The following is a 13,590-nucleotide window of genomic DNA, read 5'->3' as shown; positions in this document are numbered from 1 at the left end:
AAAAAAATTCAGAGAAAGATCAAATGAGACGTATCCAGAAAATATTGAAAGTTTTAAACTTTAAAAATGAATGAAAAACACCTTTTGAGTGTGGCTTTCTTGTAATGTTTTATTACACTAATTTAGTATGTTTATATAAACGAATCATCACTCAAATTTGATTGACTGATTGAACAAGGAACCAGAAATGAAGACTGACCGTAGGGACTTGGTTCATGTTGATTTGTTGATGGTTTATCGGAGAGGCGGCACGTGTTGCCATGGGAGACTGAGACATCGGCACATTGGACATTGCACTGAATGGATTCATCCCTGTTGGAAAACACATCACACACGATTGATAACGCAGAGATTTTTGTGGAGTTGAGAAAACAAATGCGTTTCCCGGACATGATTTGCGTCGAGTGGCCCTGGCGAGGTACCTTGAGACACCTGCATGCGATTGATGATCTGATTTGGGACATTAGGCATAGGCACGGGTCCATCTGAAGAGAGGGAGAGAAAAAAAATCAGAAAATTGGCAACGTTTGTGCATTTGTAACCTCATGTTGTGTTCAGGTTATTTTGACTGAACACGTTTTTTTTACCCTGAAAATGCAAATTAATGTTAATGTTATCACACTGAACTAAAACTTACAGACTTTGCACATATAAGTTATAACAAATCCCCAAAAAATTGTTTAAGTTCATGTTGTGGTGTTCAGGGTCAAAAATGACCAGCCATTTAAATCTCTCATGATATGTTATTGACAAATATTGGATCCAATCTTTTATGAACTTGTTTTCTTTCAATTAGCGCAGGTTTTGTATTTATTTTTGGTTTAAAGCTTAATCGTAGGCCTCATTAATCTGAGCTTATTCACCTCAAGGAAACGAAAGTGCTCAGATTAACGAGGCTACGATCAATAAACTCAAAAAATAGAGCCCAGCAGTGTCTGTTCCAGAAGTAAAAACTCTATTCAGTTTTTCCATAGAGAAATTCATTTAGTTAACAATACCTTATAAACCTTTGAAGACAGACACACTGTGAGCTACAAGGTTGTTTATCGATAGTATCCTTCCGTGGAAGTCATTAGATTGCAATATTTCAACTTAGATTTAAAATTTGCGGTGAAAAAATACATTTTCCCATGAAGCTGTACAGAAAACACCACCAATCATTGTCGATACAAGCAAAACACGCCAAAAGATTGTTAGCTCCACCCACTCCCATACGCAATCAAATCCTGTGTTCCTACTGTCTCAAAATACTTACACATTTGAATATGCATATTTTGCAATAAACATAAAATGTAGTGTAATTATATACAGTATATTAACATTTTTAAAAGAGCACTTTTATGTTTCTCAATTGTTTTTAATTTGGTTATGTATAAGGACGCGGTTAAGTATTTTGTATTTTTGTCCAATTTTCTTTTTTTTGCTTTAAATCAAAGTTTGTAAAGTTATGATTTACCTTGTTGCTGATTGGCTTGGTTTATGGCTTATATAACACTTTAACAAATAATATTTAAAATCCCTATAGGAGGAATGAATGGGAAAATACTTTTGGAACCAGCGGAGCTGAAAAAGTGGGCGGACACTATTGCAATCTATAAGTTTAAATCAATCAGCTCCAAAAAGAAAACAAGCAGGTAAAACACTGAATCCAATATTTGATGGTAATACAGCATAATGAGAGATGTGGGGATCCGTGACTCACTCTGTGGCCGAGGTCCCATGACATTAGGCTGGTTGAGGGCCGGCGGCTGTTGTCCCGCTGCAGTCAGGGGTGCCTGGTTAATAATCTGCTTCTGTAATCGAGACCTTCGCTTCTCCTCCAGTTCTTTCTGGATCTTATAGATCTTCTCCGCCAGAAAGTGATAGTACTCGTCCTATACAACACACACAGACTACATTATTCAAATCAACATAATGGGCACTGATTAATTTCACTTTACGCACTTTATCGGTCTTTAGGATGAGGTGTACGATTGACTGTTGGTTTGCGCTCACCCTGCTGTTGGCGGACTCGTACATATCACCTTCCACTTTTCGAGCGTACGCCACCAGGTTCTCCATACGGCGGTCCTTCAGGGCGGCGGGGTCTGGTGTAGGGAAGATGGCCTGCACACTAACACACACACAAGAGCAAGACTAAGTTAAAGCTAGTTATTACAAAAAACAATTGCTCTGGATCAACTGGACATTCATTCAATTTAAAATATACATTACATCTTTAATGATATTACAGAAGTTTTAATAATATTTGAACATTAAGGGGTCTTTACAATAATTATAATAATAATAATTATGAAAATTCAGCTTTGACCACAGGAATAAATTACAGTTTAAAATATATTCAAAAACAAATCTCTTATTTTAAATTGTAGTAATATATATATATATTTTTTACATTATTACTGTTTTTACTGAATTTCTGATCATATAAATGCAGCCTTTGTGAGCAAAACTATTTAAAATATGCACATATATATATATATATATATATATATATATATATATATATATATATATATATATATATATATATATATAGTTTCGAAGGAGATTTAACTAACAGTTTGTGTACAAGGTGGTTGCGGAGGTCCTGAGTGACATGCTCGTGCCAGGCTTTCCTCACACCGGTGGCTGACAGAGGGGCCGCTGTGGGCAGGTTACCCATGCTGCCTGGCGTAGGGCCGTCCGGCATCAGCTGACTGCGTGAAGGGAATCAGAAGAGACTTGGTTAGCAAGAAACTGATTTAAAACATCAAACTTTAGCACTTAAGAGCTGGGGTGTGTTTTGGTTGGTGTGTGTTTCAGTGTCGTACTTGTTTGGGTTCAAGGTTGAAGGCATGGTGCCATCTGGGAGCAGCTTAGTCTGTTCTGATGTCGGGGCGCCGATTGGGTTTATCTGGCCACCGCCTGGACAAAACAAAAAAATTAACAAATAAAAATATGTAAATATTAAAATACATAAAACTGTAAATATAAATCTACAAAAAATAAAAGCATTTAGCAATAAATAAAAACGAATAAATATATGTGAATGAAAAATAAATTTAATATATAGTTTATATATAATTTATAAGTAAAATTCTTATGTAAAATCATGATCGTGATATATATCGAATCGTGACACGATTGTATCATTACACCCCTAAAACATAAATAAATAAATGTATAAATTAATTACACACACACACACACACACACACACACACACACACACACACACACACACACACACACACACACACACACACACACACACACACACACACACACACACACACACACACACTATTTATTATGATACTTTAAAGCAACACTAGGTAACTTTTGCTAATTTACAGTTGGGAAAAAATATTGTCCTCTACTACTGTTGTCAACTGTCATCCTACATCAGGGGATGCGCACGTGCATTTGTTGACATGACAACCCTGATAGCCCTGAACTATGAGCAGGTCGTCTCATAACCCGCAGACCCCATATGTCTATTTAAATATATGTGGTGTGGGCGGGGCAAATAACTTCATAAAAATGGGACCCTGAACACTGTTCACATGCAGGTGTTCTGCTTGCGTCACGTGTGAAATGTCTTCATCCCAGGTACAGTGGCATATGTTTCAGCATTTAATATGAATATAATTTCATGGGTTTTATTTTGTTCAAACGCCAAATGATCGCGATGCTCTGTTTACAAGCCAGCGTCATTATAGTAGCCTATAGTCTATTGGTTACCGTTTTACAGAATCTATAATACTTTAATTCAATGTTTGAGTGGTAGGTAATCACCATAACAAGCATGACAGCATCGGTCGGGCACGCCTCCTTCAGCTCACGCCGACGAGCAAACGCTGGTCTAATGTTGATCCTCGTCCTGCCTTTAATTCAATCACTTTTTCATTTCCTCTTATTGCTTTCCTCCAACAAAACCTTTCCTTTCTTATTATTCTGTGCTGCTTCGGACATGACTATTTCATCCGACAAACAAATGATAGTTGGGCTCCACGTCCGAATGTAAGGAAGTGTGGGTGTTGGTGAAAGTGATGTATATGCCGTAAAGCAGTCGAATTGTGTAGTTCTTTTTGTTCTCGGGTTACTATCCGAAACCCAAAGTTTAAAAGTATGATTAAAAACGATACAGAGCTCGTCAGGCTATGGCAGACGTGTCATTCAACCTATTGTAAGTCGATGTTTCATCACAAGAGCCTTGAAAATATATTATGAATGTTTAGTAGGTACCTAGTGCTGTTTTAAAATATAATATACTTCCCTACAGTTATTAAGTGTTTAATTAAGTGTTTACCGAGTGCATTGATGGGTCTCATTTGCTGCTGGTGCTGCGGTGTCTGCGCAGTCGGCTGCGTCTGTGCAGGGGACTGGGTCTGTGTGGTGGTCTGATTGCTGTAGGGGAGGCCGAGGGCAGCGTAGGCCCGCTTCATGGAGCTGGGGTCGATGGGCGTGGAGCTGGGTAGAGTGGGTGCGGTCTGCTGCCCCGCGCTGACCGACCCTATGGGGGTTTGCAGACCAGCGTTGGGAGGACTCAGCATTGCTGTAATGCAGGAAAGAGTTGTTAGAAACCTTCTGGGAAGACAACATCTGCATATTTCAAACAAGATATGCGTGAGATTTCGTGTCTGATTCTGCTTAAACATTCGGCACAATCTGTCTATCAAAACAAAAACCAAAAAAGAAGAAGTTAAAAACCTGCCAAACAGCCATCTGGAAGAAAACGCTATTTGTGGGAAAAAAATCAGGGGAAGTAGAAAGGAAGGGGAGGGGGTCCGAGACGCCATTTGCATGAAGAAATATCACAACGCAGACTCTCTAACATGTAAATCTCCCAGCGCAAAAACAAACACTTTAGCTGCCTCGCACTCGCCGAGTCATGATGAGAGACGCTTGGCAGAGGGTGAGGCAGTTTGCAGGTTTGCTGGAGCTGTAACAGAGTGAGATTTTAATGAGTCACCGCTCAGCCAGCGGGGCGGCTCGATTCTCCTCATCTTTCCAGCCCCTCCCCCTCCGCCGTACGAGTCCGCAAACATACACGGGCCACATAAAACATTCACGCTCTCGCAGCTACTGAACTACAAGAAGCCTTTCCTTACAGAATCACTGAATAACTACTTATCTAGAAAATATGCAAACATTTTGATCTAAAGGTTTATGCCCAAATGCTTTTTGACAAATATAAACAGAGATCACACCTATTTTCTGTTTAAAGCATGACCTTGTGAAAAAGAAGTGCACTTAATTGTATTGAACGTGTAAAGATGCGCGCAAGTCCTACTTGAGTGGATCAAAAAGCAATAATTGCAAAAGAAATTACACTATAAAACATTTGCTAACACCATGTTATGCCTCGTTTCTGCAGTGTGTCTAGCTCCACCCTTTATTTAGTACTGGACTACTGTTTTGGGCTACAGAAGTCCCAAAAAAGTGGTACGGTTCATATTAGGATACCATTAACCCTTTCCTTGCCAGTGTTTTAAAAAAAAAAGTTTCCAGCCACAAAAAATTTAATAGCCCATATAATATTTTGTTTAATGAATATCTGAGCATGCAATATATCAAAATAAAGAGCTGACCCTCTTCTGTTAAACAAAAAAGAAATAAAATGTTTTATTATAGCTTCCATTCCTTTTTTATCAACACTAATATGGGTAAGTTTCATAAAAAAAGCAACATTTTGAACAAAAAGCTGAGAAAATCCTGTTTTTGTGAAAGACTGTATCCAGATCAGATCCAGAGCGATGATCAAACACAGATGGAGTAGGCCGAGTCCATCAACACCCCTAATGCTTCACAGTCCTGTGCCTCGACCTGGGTCCACATTTCATTCAGTAAAATTAGATAGTTTTGATTTATATGCTGTTTAATGATGATGATTACGTTACTTTACATATGCATATGATTACAAGCGATCGCTTGTTTTACTGCGTCTTACTCGCGTGGTTTTTGATCAGGAGATTCAGTACTCATTCAGAAGATGCGTAATACTGCCCCCCAGTGTCAAACAGTGAAAACACAGAAACCCGGAAAATTCAGTTTTTGGCCGGGAAGCGTTTTCTCACAAATAACGGAATAGTTTGTGTTTGGCGGCGAAAGAGTTAACAACTTCTAATAATGGAAACAGCAAAAATTACATACAATACTGTAGGGGTGGGACAAAATATCTATATGGCAATATATCGTTGTCTTCCGTGCGATACGAGAATCGATATACGTTTTTACGAGAATTTTGCTATTTCCATTAATAAAATAAGGCGCTTTTTATATAGATTTCCCCGCTCCCAGCATCGCTACTTCATGGCTCTTTGAGGTGGTGCTCAACACATGGATGATGGAAACGTGAACACAAGTTAACTAGCCCAGTGTTTCTCAACTGGTGGGTCATTCTGAGACCGTTCTTAGTGTGCAGCCAAAGACACATCAACAAAAGCGAGCGTAATTTATAACGTTTTACTGATGCGAGACTTATTTTGAAAAACGTGTGAAAGCTGTTGCCAGTTCTGTCAGCACCTGAGAAAAACGTGTTGTCCCAATTCAATATCTACGGTCAAATGAGAAGTCAGTGCCATTATTCTATTATTATTTCCATACCTTGTTACGAAATAAAAAGTCTCTCACCTCAGAAAACGAACTTTCCTGTGCTGTCAGACATTATACTGGGCTCGTAGCACGATGTAGCGGTGCGCACTGTATATCACTTCACTGAAGCGCAGAAGAAACTGAGCATCCAACTTTGTAGTTATGTTTAAATTAGTAAGTCATGAAATAAAAGTTAAGTACCAATAAATCACATAACTGTGTTGCGTGTTAGATGGGAAGGATTTGCATGCAGGTATAATGTTCATTCTATTCAGGGCAGTTTCCATGTTTCATTAACAGTTAGTTACAACAGTACATGTTAGTATTGTGTATTCCCCAATGGTAACTGTTTCCATAAACCCCCCCAAATAAAATTAAAAAAGGCGCCCTCTGGCTTTCAGTATGAATTAAAAACTTTTGAGTAATCAATAATAATAAAATAATACTTAATACATTTTAAAACTTATTAAACTTAAAAAATTATACATTTATTGGACAATCCATGTTTTTCTTCAATGTACAGGAGTTTTTTTCCCCACAGTGGATGAACAAGAGATTCATAATTCATATTAAAGACACTTTAAGAAATTGATATCACAGATAAACAACACACACACACACAATCTTTTTTTTTAAATCTTTTTTTTTTACAATAACTCCTTAGGCTTAGACCTTTCTAATGTTTTTTAGTCATAGGCTGTCTGCATATTAATAGGTAACCCAGCTGTTTTTTTTTCTTTCTGTAAAATAAGTTTTCTGTAAAATATAACCAAAATAATAATAATAACTAGTATTAGTATTGTATTGTTATATTTATTCTGACATACTCTTTTTTTATTTGTAATTATGAAAATGTTATTGTAATGGTAATATTTCTTTTTTTTTTTAAATATATTTTTAGCAGTAAAAATAATAATTATTATTATTATTAGTCACGTTAATATAAAAACACAGTTATATACACACACTTTTCATTTGTAAAAAATAATAATAACAATAATCGCATTTTAAATCACAATCGCAATTTTAATCAGAATAATCGCAATTATATATTTTCCCCAAATCGTGCAGCCCTAGTATGGTGGCTCATACCAACTGAATCGTTTTAACAAAAGACCCTGATCTCATTGAAAATGTTTAATTTGAGCTGTTTTCTAACAGTTTAGACTTGAATAAAGAGAAAAAACCTGCACTTTACCTTTTCAAAGGCCTTTTGTTTTCATAGTTAGTAGGGGTGTGACGAGATCTCGTGCCACAAGATCTCGGGAGACTAAAATGTGACGAGATTTCTCTTTGAGGTGAAAAACTGTCTCGTCATATTCTCATGACCTGGTCATGAAGGAGTGTGAGGGTGAAGTTTACATTACGGCTCCACTCTAGTTTAGATTTTTATAGAAATGAATACAATTTAATTCAGGTGAATAATCATAAGAGTCGCTTTAGTTCCATCAGCTCATCTAGAACGAGCTATTTGAGTCTTGCGCAGCAGTGATCACGCGACGAGAAGACGAGCGTGTTATGAGGTGTGCTGTGTGTTGGTGAAGCGCTCGCATTCAGCGGGCGTTACGACTCGTATGTGTGTGTTACATGTTAGTGGACAAGACCGTGGCAGAGGATTGGTTGCACAGCAGAAGCGTCAGATTTATATTTTAAACTGCGCTTTAGCACCACCGCTCCCTAATCACAGAGTTTACGCTGTAGCCTATATGATAATTCATATTAAGAAAATAAAAAATGAAATTACATTCATTACAAGATGATTAGTTAAAACATTTTAAATGCACCTGCAAAGAGTTTAACATTTCTAGTAATGTATTTCATCGTGGTGGATTTCTTAAAAATACTTGTCTTGTCTTGTTCTTGTGAACATGATCTCGTGTCTAGTCTCGTGAGATCAGTGTCTCGTCACACCCCTAATAGTTAGATATATTGATGTATCATTATAGAATTGTCTAGCAAGATATCTTTATTGCAGAATTGCTGTATCGTATCAGTATCGTGATCCAAGGATTGTGTATCGTATCATGAGGTACCCTGAGATTCCCACCCCTACCGTACTGAACTATACTTTAATGCTTGTGGCATTAGTGTCATTTTAAATGTAATATATATATAAATATATCTTATAAATAATTATTGCATTTACATTATAATTTTAAATTATCGTGAAGTAAAGAGGGAGGATGTTTGATGGGGGAAAGACTCACGTTGCTGGTTGCGCTTGTCACTGGCGTTCTTCAGCGGGAGGCAGACGGGACAGTCGTGCCTCGTGCAGTTCTTCCAGTGCGAGATGATCTGCCTCGATGAAGCACAGTGAGCCACTGCAGACACAGACAGAGAACAAAGCCTGAGCCAGAGTACAAATGCTGCAAAACCGGGAGCAAAAAGGTCCCGCGGGAAAGCAGGTCTTCACGGAACTGCACGCAGCAGACGCGCACACATCTGCCAAATCCAGAGCGAAGAATCCCGTCTTTCCTGTGACAGTCATGTTTCTGTCCACACAGAAAGTAAAAGGGTCCCACAAAAGTCAAATATTAAAGCCAAATAGATCATAATTGATGTTGAAAGTGGTTTCTACATCAAAAACATCCTAATTTAGAAGTAATAAGCTATTTTCTATCCTGTTTTCGACCCTCTCTTTCAAACAGTTGGAAGTAAACGTCCAGTTATGATTTGTTAATAGTTTTGCATTTCAAAATCATTCAATGTCCTCGCTACACATCATGTGTGGATTCGTTTTGAAAAACTTCCTAAGTTAACCATACGTTTAAGCAAGAGTCTCAAAAGACAAATCTACACCTCAAACACCAAATATATTTTGATACGCGACAGCTTGGTAATCAATCATCTTTATTTATATTTATTCCTTATGTATGTGTGAGGCAGCGGTGTAAATTATTTGAGTAAATATAATTAGTTACTGTACTGTATCTTTTTTATATCATACACAGCGATGCTTGTTCTCAGTAAGGACACAATTATGATTTATTGCTGCTGTGATTTATAGTTTTGAATGAAGTGCAAGAATCACATAAGCCGTGTTTCCAATGTCTGGCCCAAAGCGGGGTTGCTTGTATGTGCCAGGGCCAGTCGCGTTTTAACTGTCACTTCCAGGGCTTGATTGGGCCTTGTTCTGGGAATTTTGGCCTGCCCAATACCTTGGTCCTGACCCAGCATTGGCTTGAGGAGAGGTTAAGAACAAATGCAGAGTTTATCTGAGTCTGGAGACGGCAGCGCCGCGGATGATTTCGTATACCAGCTGACATCAGCATTCAAGACTTTTAAAATAATTTTAGCTCAAAACTCACTTTCAGACAGCAGCGAGTGTTTGAAATAACTTCTGTTTGTGATCCTATGTGGATTCTGATCACCGTATAGTGCAGAAATATGTATATGCCACTATTGGCTCTAATAATTACTATAGACCCCTTCACTATTCACGTCACAGGAAAATTTGCAGCGCGCATGCCGGGGTCAGAAAGTTCATTTCATTCCATTGAATTGTGTGTTAACCAGAGAATTTCTCGTCAAGACAAAAAAATGCCTACTTGCGTCGTGAACTGTTAAAATCAAGCCAGTTGTTGAGTCAAGTTTTTCAGGATTCCTGCAGGATCTCATCCGTTTAAAAAAAATAAAATAGACGACATCTGTGGCTGCAAGCTGTTAGACGGGCTGGGGTGTGTTGATGTTACGCTGATGGTGAAGTAATACCTTTTAATTAATTAGTTTGAGATCAAATTCATGCTAGATTTTTAGCTATAAATTATGGACATAGCATCTGAGGAGTAATTCTCTTTTGTCTCAGTTATTTTGCTTTATTTCCTGATTCAAACAGGCTCGTTCTTACCTACTAGATCACGTCCTCACATGCGCGCTCTTCAAAAAAGGTGCTTTAAATCTCTTGACAAATTAAAAGATATAAATAATATACAGTGAGGGAAAGTATTTCAACACTGCTATTTTGAAAGTTCTCCCACTTAGAAATCATGGAAGGGTCTGAAATTGTCATCGTAGGTGCATGTCCACTGTGAGAGACATGATCTAAAAAAAAAATCCAGAAATCACAATTTATGATTTTTTAACTATTTATTTGTATAATACAGCTGCAAATAAGTATTTGAACACCTGAGAAAATCAATGTTAATAATTGGTAAAGTAGCCTTTGTTTGCAATTACAGATGTCAAACGTTTCCTGTAGTTTTTCACCAGGTTTGCACACACAGCAGGAGGGATTTTGGCTCTCTCCTCCACACAGATCTTCTCTAGATCAGTCAGCATTCTGGCCTGTCGCTGAGAAACACGAGTTTGAGCTCCCTCCAAAGATTCTCTATTGGGTTTAGGTCTGGAGACTGGCTAGGCCACGCCAGAACCTTGATATGCTTCTTACAGAGCCACTCCTTGGTTATCCTGTCTGTGTGCTTCGGGTCATTGTAATGTTGGAAGACCCAGCCTCGAACCATCTTCAATGCTCTAACTGAGGGAAGGAGGTTGTTCCCCAAAATCTCACAATATATGGCCCCGGTCATCCTTTCCTTAATACTAGGGGTGTCCATGGTTAACCGATTGACCGATTAACCGTTAAAAATTGCGTAACCGAGTGAAACAATAGTTTACGTTAACAGTTTAATAGTTTAAAAAAACGAGTAGTTTTGCTCGGTTAAGTGGCGTCAATGACGTGCCTTGAATTTAGTTGTAATATATGTTTTCACCCCTAGAGACCGCCAGAGCGCTCCCAGACATTTGTAATATCCACAAGAAGAAGTCATGACCAGCTTTCTAAGCGGGCAATGAAGCGGGCAAAGAAAGCGTGGGAGCACTTTAAAAATGAGAGTGACGGGGCAAAATGCAAGTATTGCAATGTAGTCCTTACCGCATTTTTCAGGCTATAAGTCGCTCCGGATTATGAGTCACATCAGTCAAAAAATGCGTCCTGAAGAGGAAAATAACATACGTCGCACTGGACTAAAAGTCGCATTAGGGCAGAAGCAGAGCGGGAGCCGCGCGCGCTGTGCATAACGGAGCAGAAGAAAGAAAGTTTGAAGTGAGAAACTTGTGAATGACTAGAGAAAAGCAGACGTTACTTTAACTGTAACGTTAATGAAGAAAACAAAAAAGCTAATCGCGGACTGAAAGCAAGATGGCCAGAGCTGAAGGGACGAGTCCACAGATGCTTGAACTCTCTGCCGGGAGAGGCTTAGCCGCTCGAGTCAAACGCTGTGTGAATCATTCTCGGCTGCATATTTTACTACATGGCATGCCCTAATCATGCAGGCGCCCTCGCGGCCACTCGCATTGCTCGTGAACTGGAGCGCATCTCATCCTAATTTAACGAAACTCAGCGTACGCCTCGCAGACATGAAATAGATCTTAAGAAACTTGAAATGTCTTTTAACAATTTAAAACGAAAAGAAATAGGCTACTCTCTGATTATGTAATCCATGATGTGCATTTCTCTATATAGGCGCGTTCACTACGGAGATGGTGGTCGTCAAATTAATAAGCTAAAAATAACCCTGACGCACACTATGGTTAACCGAGTATTAACCGCTAAGGGCCTCGGTTAACGGTTAATGAAAAACTTGAAAACGTGCAGCCCTACTTAATACAGTGCAGTCGCCCTGTCCCATGTGCAGAAAAACACCCCCAAAGCATGATGCTACGACCCCCATGCTTCACAGTAGGGACGGTGTTCTTGGGATGGCACTCATCATTCTTCTTCCTCCAAACATGTTTAGTGGAATTATGACCAAAAAGTTATCTTTTGGTCTAATCTGACCACATGACTTTCTCCCATGACTCCTCTGGATCATCCAAATGGTCATTGGCAAACTTAAGACGGGCCTGGACATGTGCAGGTTTAAGCAGGGGAACCTTCTGTGCCATGCATGATTTCAAACCATGACGTCTTAGTGTATTACCAAAAGTAACTTTGGAAACGGTGGTCCCATCTCTTTTCAGGTCATTGACCAGCTCCTCCCGTGTAGTTCTGGGCTGATTTCTCACCTTTCGCACACTTTTTTTTTAGATTATGTCTCTCACAGTTGACATGCACCTAATGATGACAATTTTAGACCCCTCCATGATTTCCAAGTGGGAGAACTTGCAAAACAGTAGGGTGTTCAAATACATATTTTCCTCACTGTATGCATGTATTCAAAATAAAATTTATGATTGTACTGAATGTCAGCTTGCTTATTTTACTCAAGATAAGGATTTATTAAGTCCACATCATGCAAACAAGAAACTCTGCTTCTAACCACAGGTCAAGAGTCGTTAGATGGTTTCGGAAAACACAGACTCATTGAACTATGCTGATAAAACCCGAACTTGTGACCATTGTTTGCTAATGATGCTTTTGCATATTAATTTAATCTTGCACAAGCAATATAAATTGGTACGTTTCTAGTCATTGTCTTTGTATATGTGCCTTACAAATACTTGCCCTCGGTAGCGAACCTAAGCTAAAGGTCCATTACGGTGCTCTGAAATTCAGTGACTAGCCCAGGTAAAAAAGAGGAGTGTTACAAAAAGTGGTAGTATCTAGCCACAGGCTGGCACCATTATTGTGACAACAACGGTAGAGTTAAGCCATGGAAAGTAAACTAAATGTTTTCTGTAAACTGTACAATGATTTAATAGTTAGGTAAAGTTTGATATCTGGCAATAATTGTGACCTGTGAGATGCTAGAGTCAACAGACTAGTTTTACATTAGCTCTTTCACCACGACAACAGTAGAAACAACAAAAATGCCAACAAACGGCCCCTTTTATAATGTTTGTTTTGCGATCTCGCTATTTTCCAGTGATTTATTCGATTCGTTTTTTGATAAAACTTCCATTTGTCTGCAAAATTATGTGTTTGTGTGACGTTGTTCAAGAGAGGCGTGTAACGGGAGGGTTTTAGTGAAGCGCTGCGGAGCTTTTGGCCCGTCGATGGAAACGTAGTGTGGTTTTATGCTTGGTGCTTCAGGTCTGAAGCAGCGCCCGGTCTGGTCCGTTGGAAGCCCTGGC

The 13,590-nt window shown here is 38.8% G+C and overlaps 1 protein-coding gene across 1 annotated transcript in view; it reads right to left on the bottom strand.

The window, feature by feature from the left end:
• crebbpa (CREB binding protein a) overlaps positions 1-13,590 on the bottom strand; it is a 62,938-nt gene that overhangs the window by 14,874 nt on the left and 34,474 nt on the right. The window contains exons 5-12 of the mRNA XM_067416157.1: positions 8,787-8,900; positions 4,295-4,540; positions 2,814-2,907; positions 2,562-2,699; positions 1,996-2,113; positions 1,703-1,874; positions 423-485; positions 200-312 (exon numbers count right to left, since the gene is read on the bottom strand). Coding sequence (XP_067272258.1) covers positions 200-312; positions 423-485; positions 1,703-1,874; positions 1,996-2,113; positions 2,562-2,699; positions 2,814-2,907; positions 4,295-4,540; positions 8,787-8,900 — 1,058 coding nt within the window. The remainder of the gene's footprint in view (positions 1-199; positions 313-422; positions 486-1,702; positions 1,875-1,995; positions 2,114-2,561; positions 2,700-2,813; positions 2,908-4,294; positions 4,541-8,786; positions 8,901-13,590) is intronic.

Source organism: Pseudorasbora parva, chromosome 14, assembly GCF_024679245.1.
Source record: "Pseudorasbora parva isolate DD20220531a chromosome 14, ASM2467924v1, whole genome shotgun sequence".
Taxonomy (NCBI): domain Eukaryota; kingdom Metazoa; phylum Chordata; class Actinopteri; order Cypriniformes; family Gobionidae; genus Pseudorasbora; species Pseudorasbora parva.
This window is presented reverse-complemented; position numbering and strand designations above follow the sequence as displayed.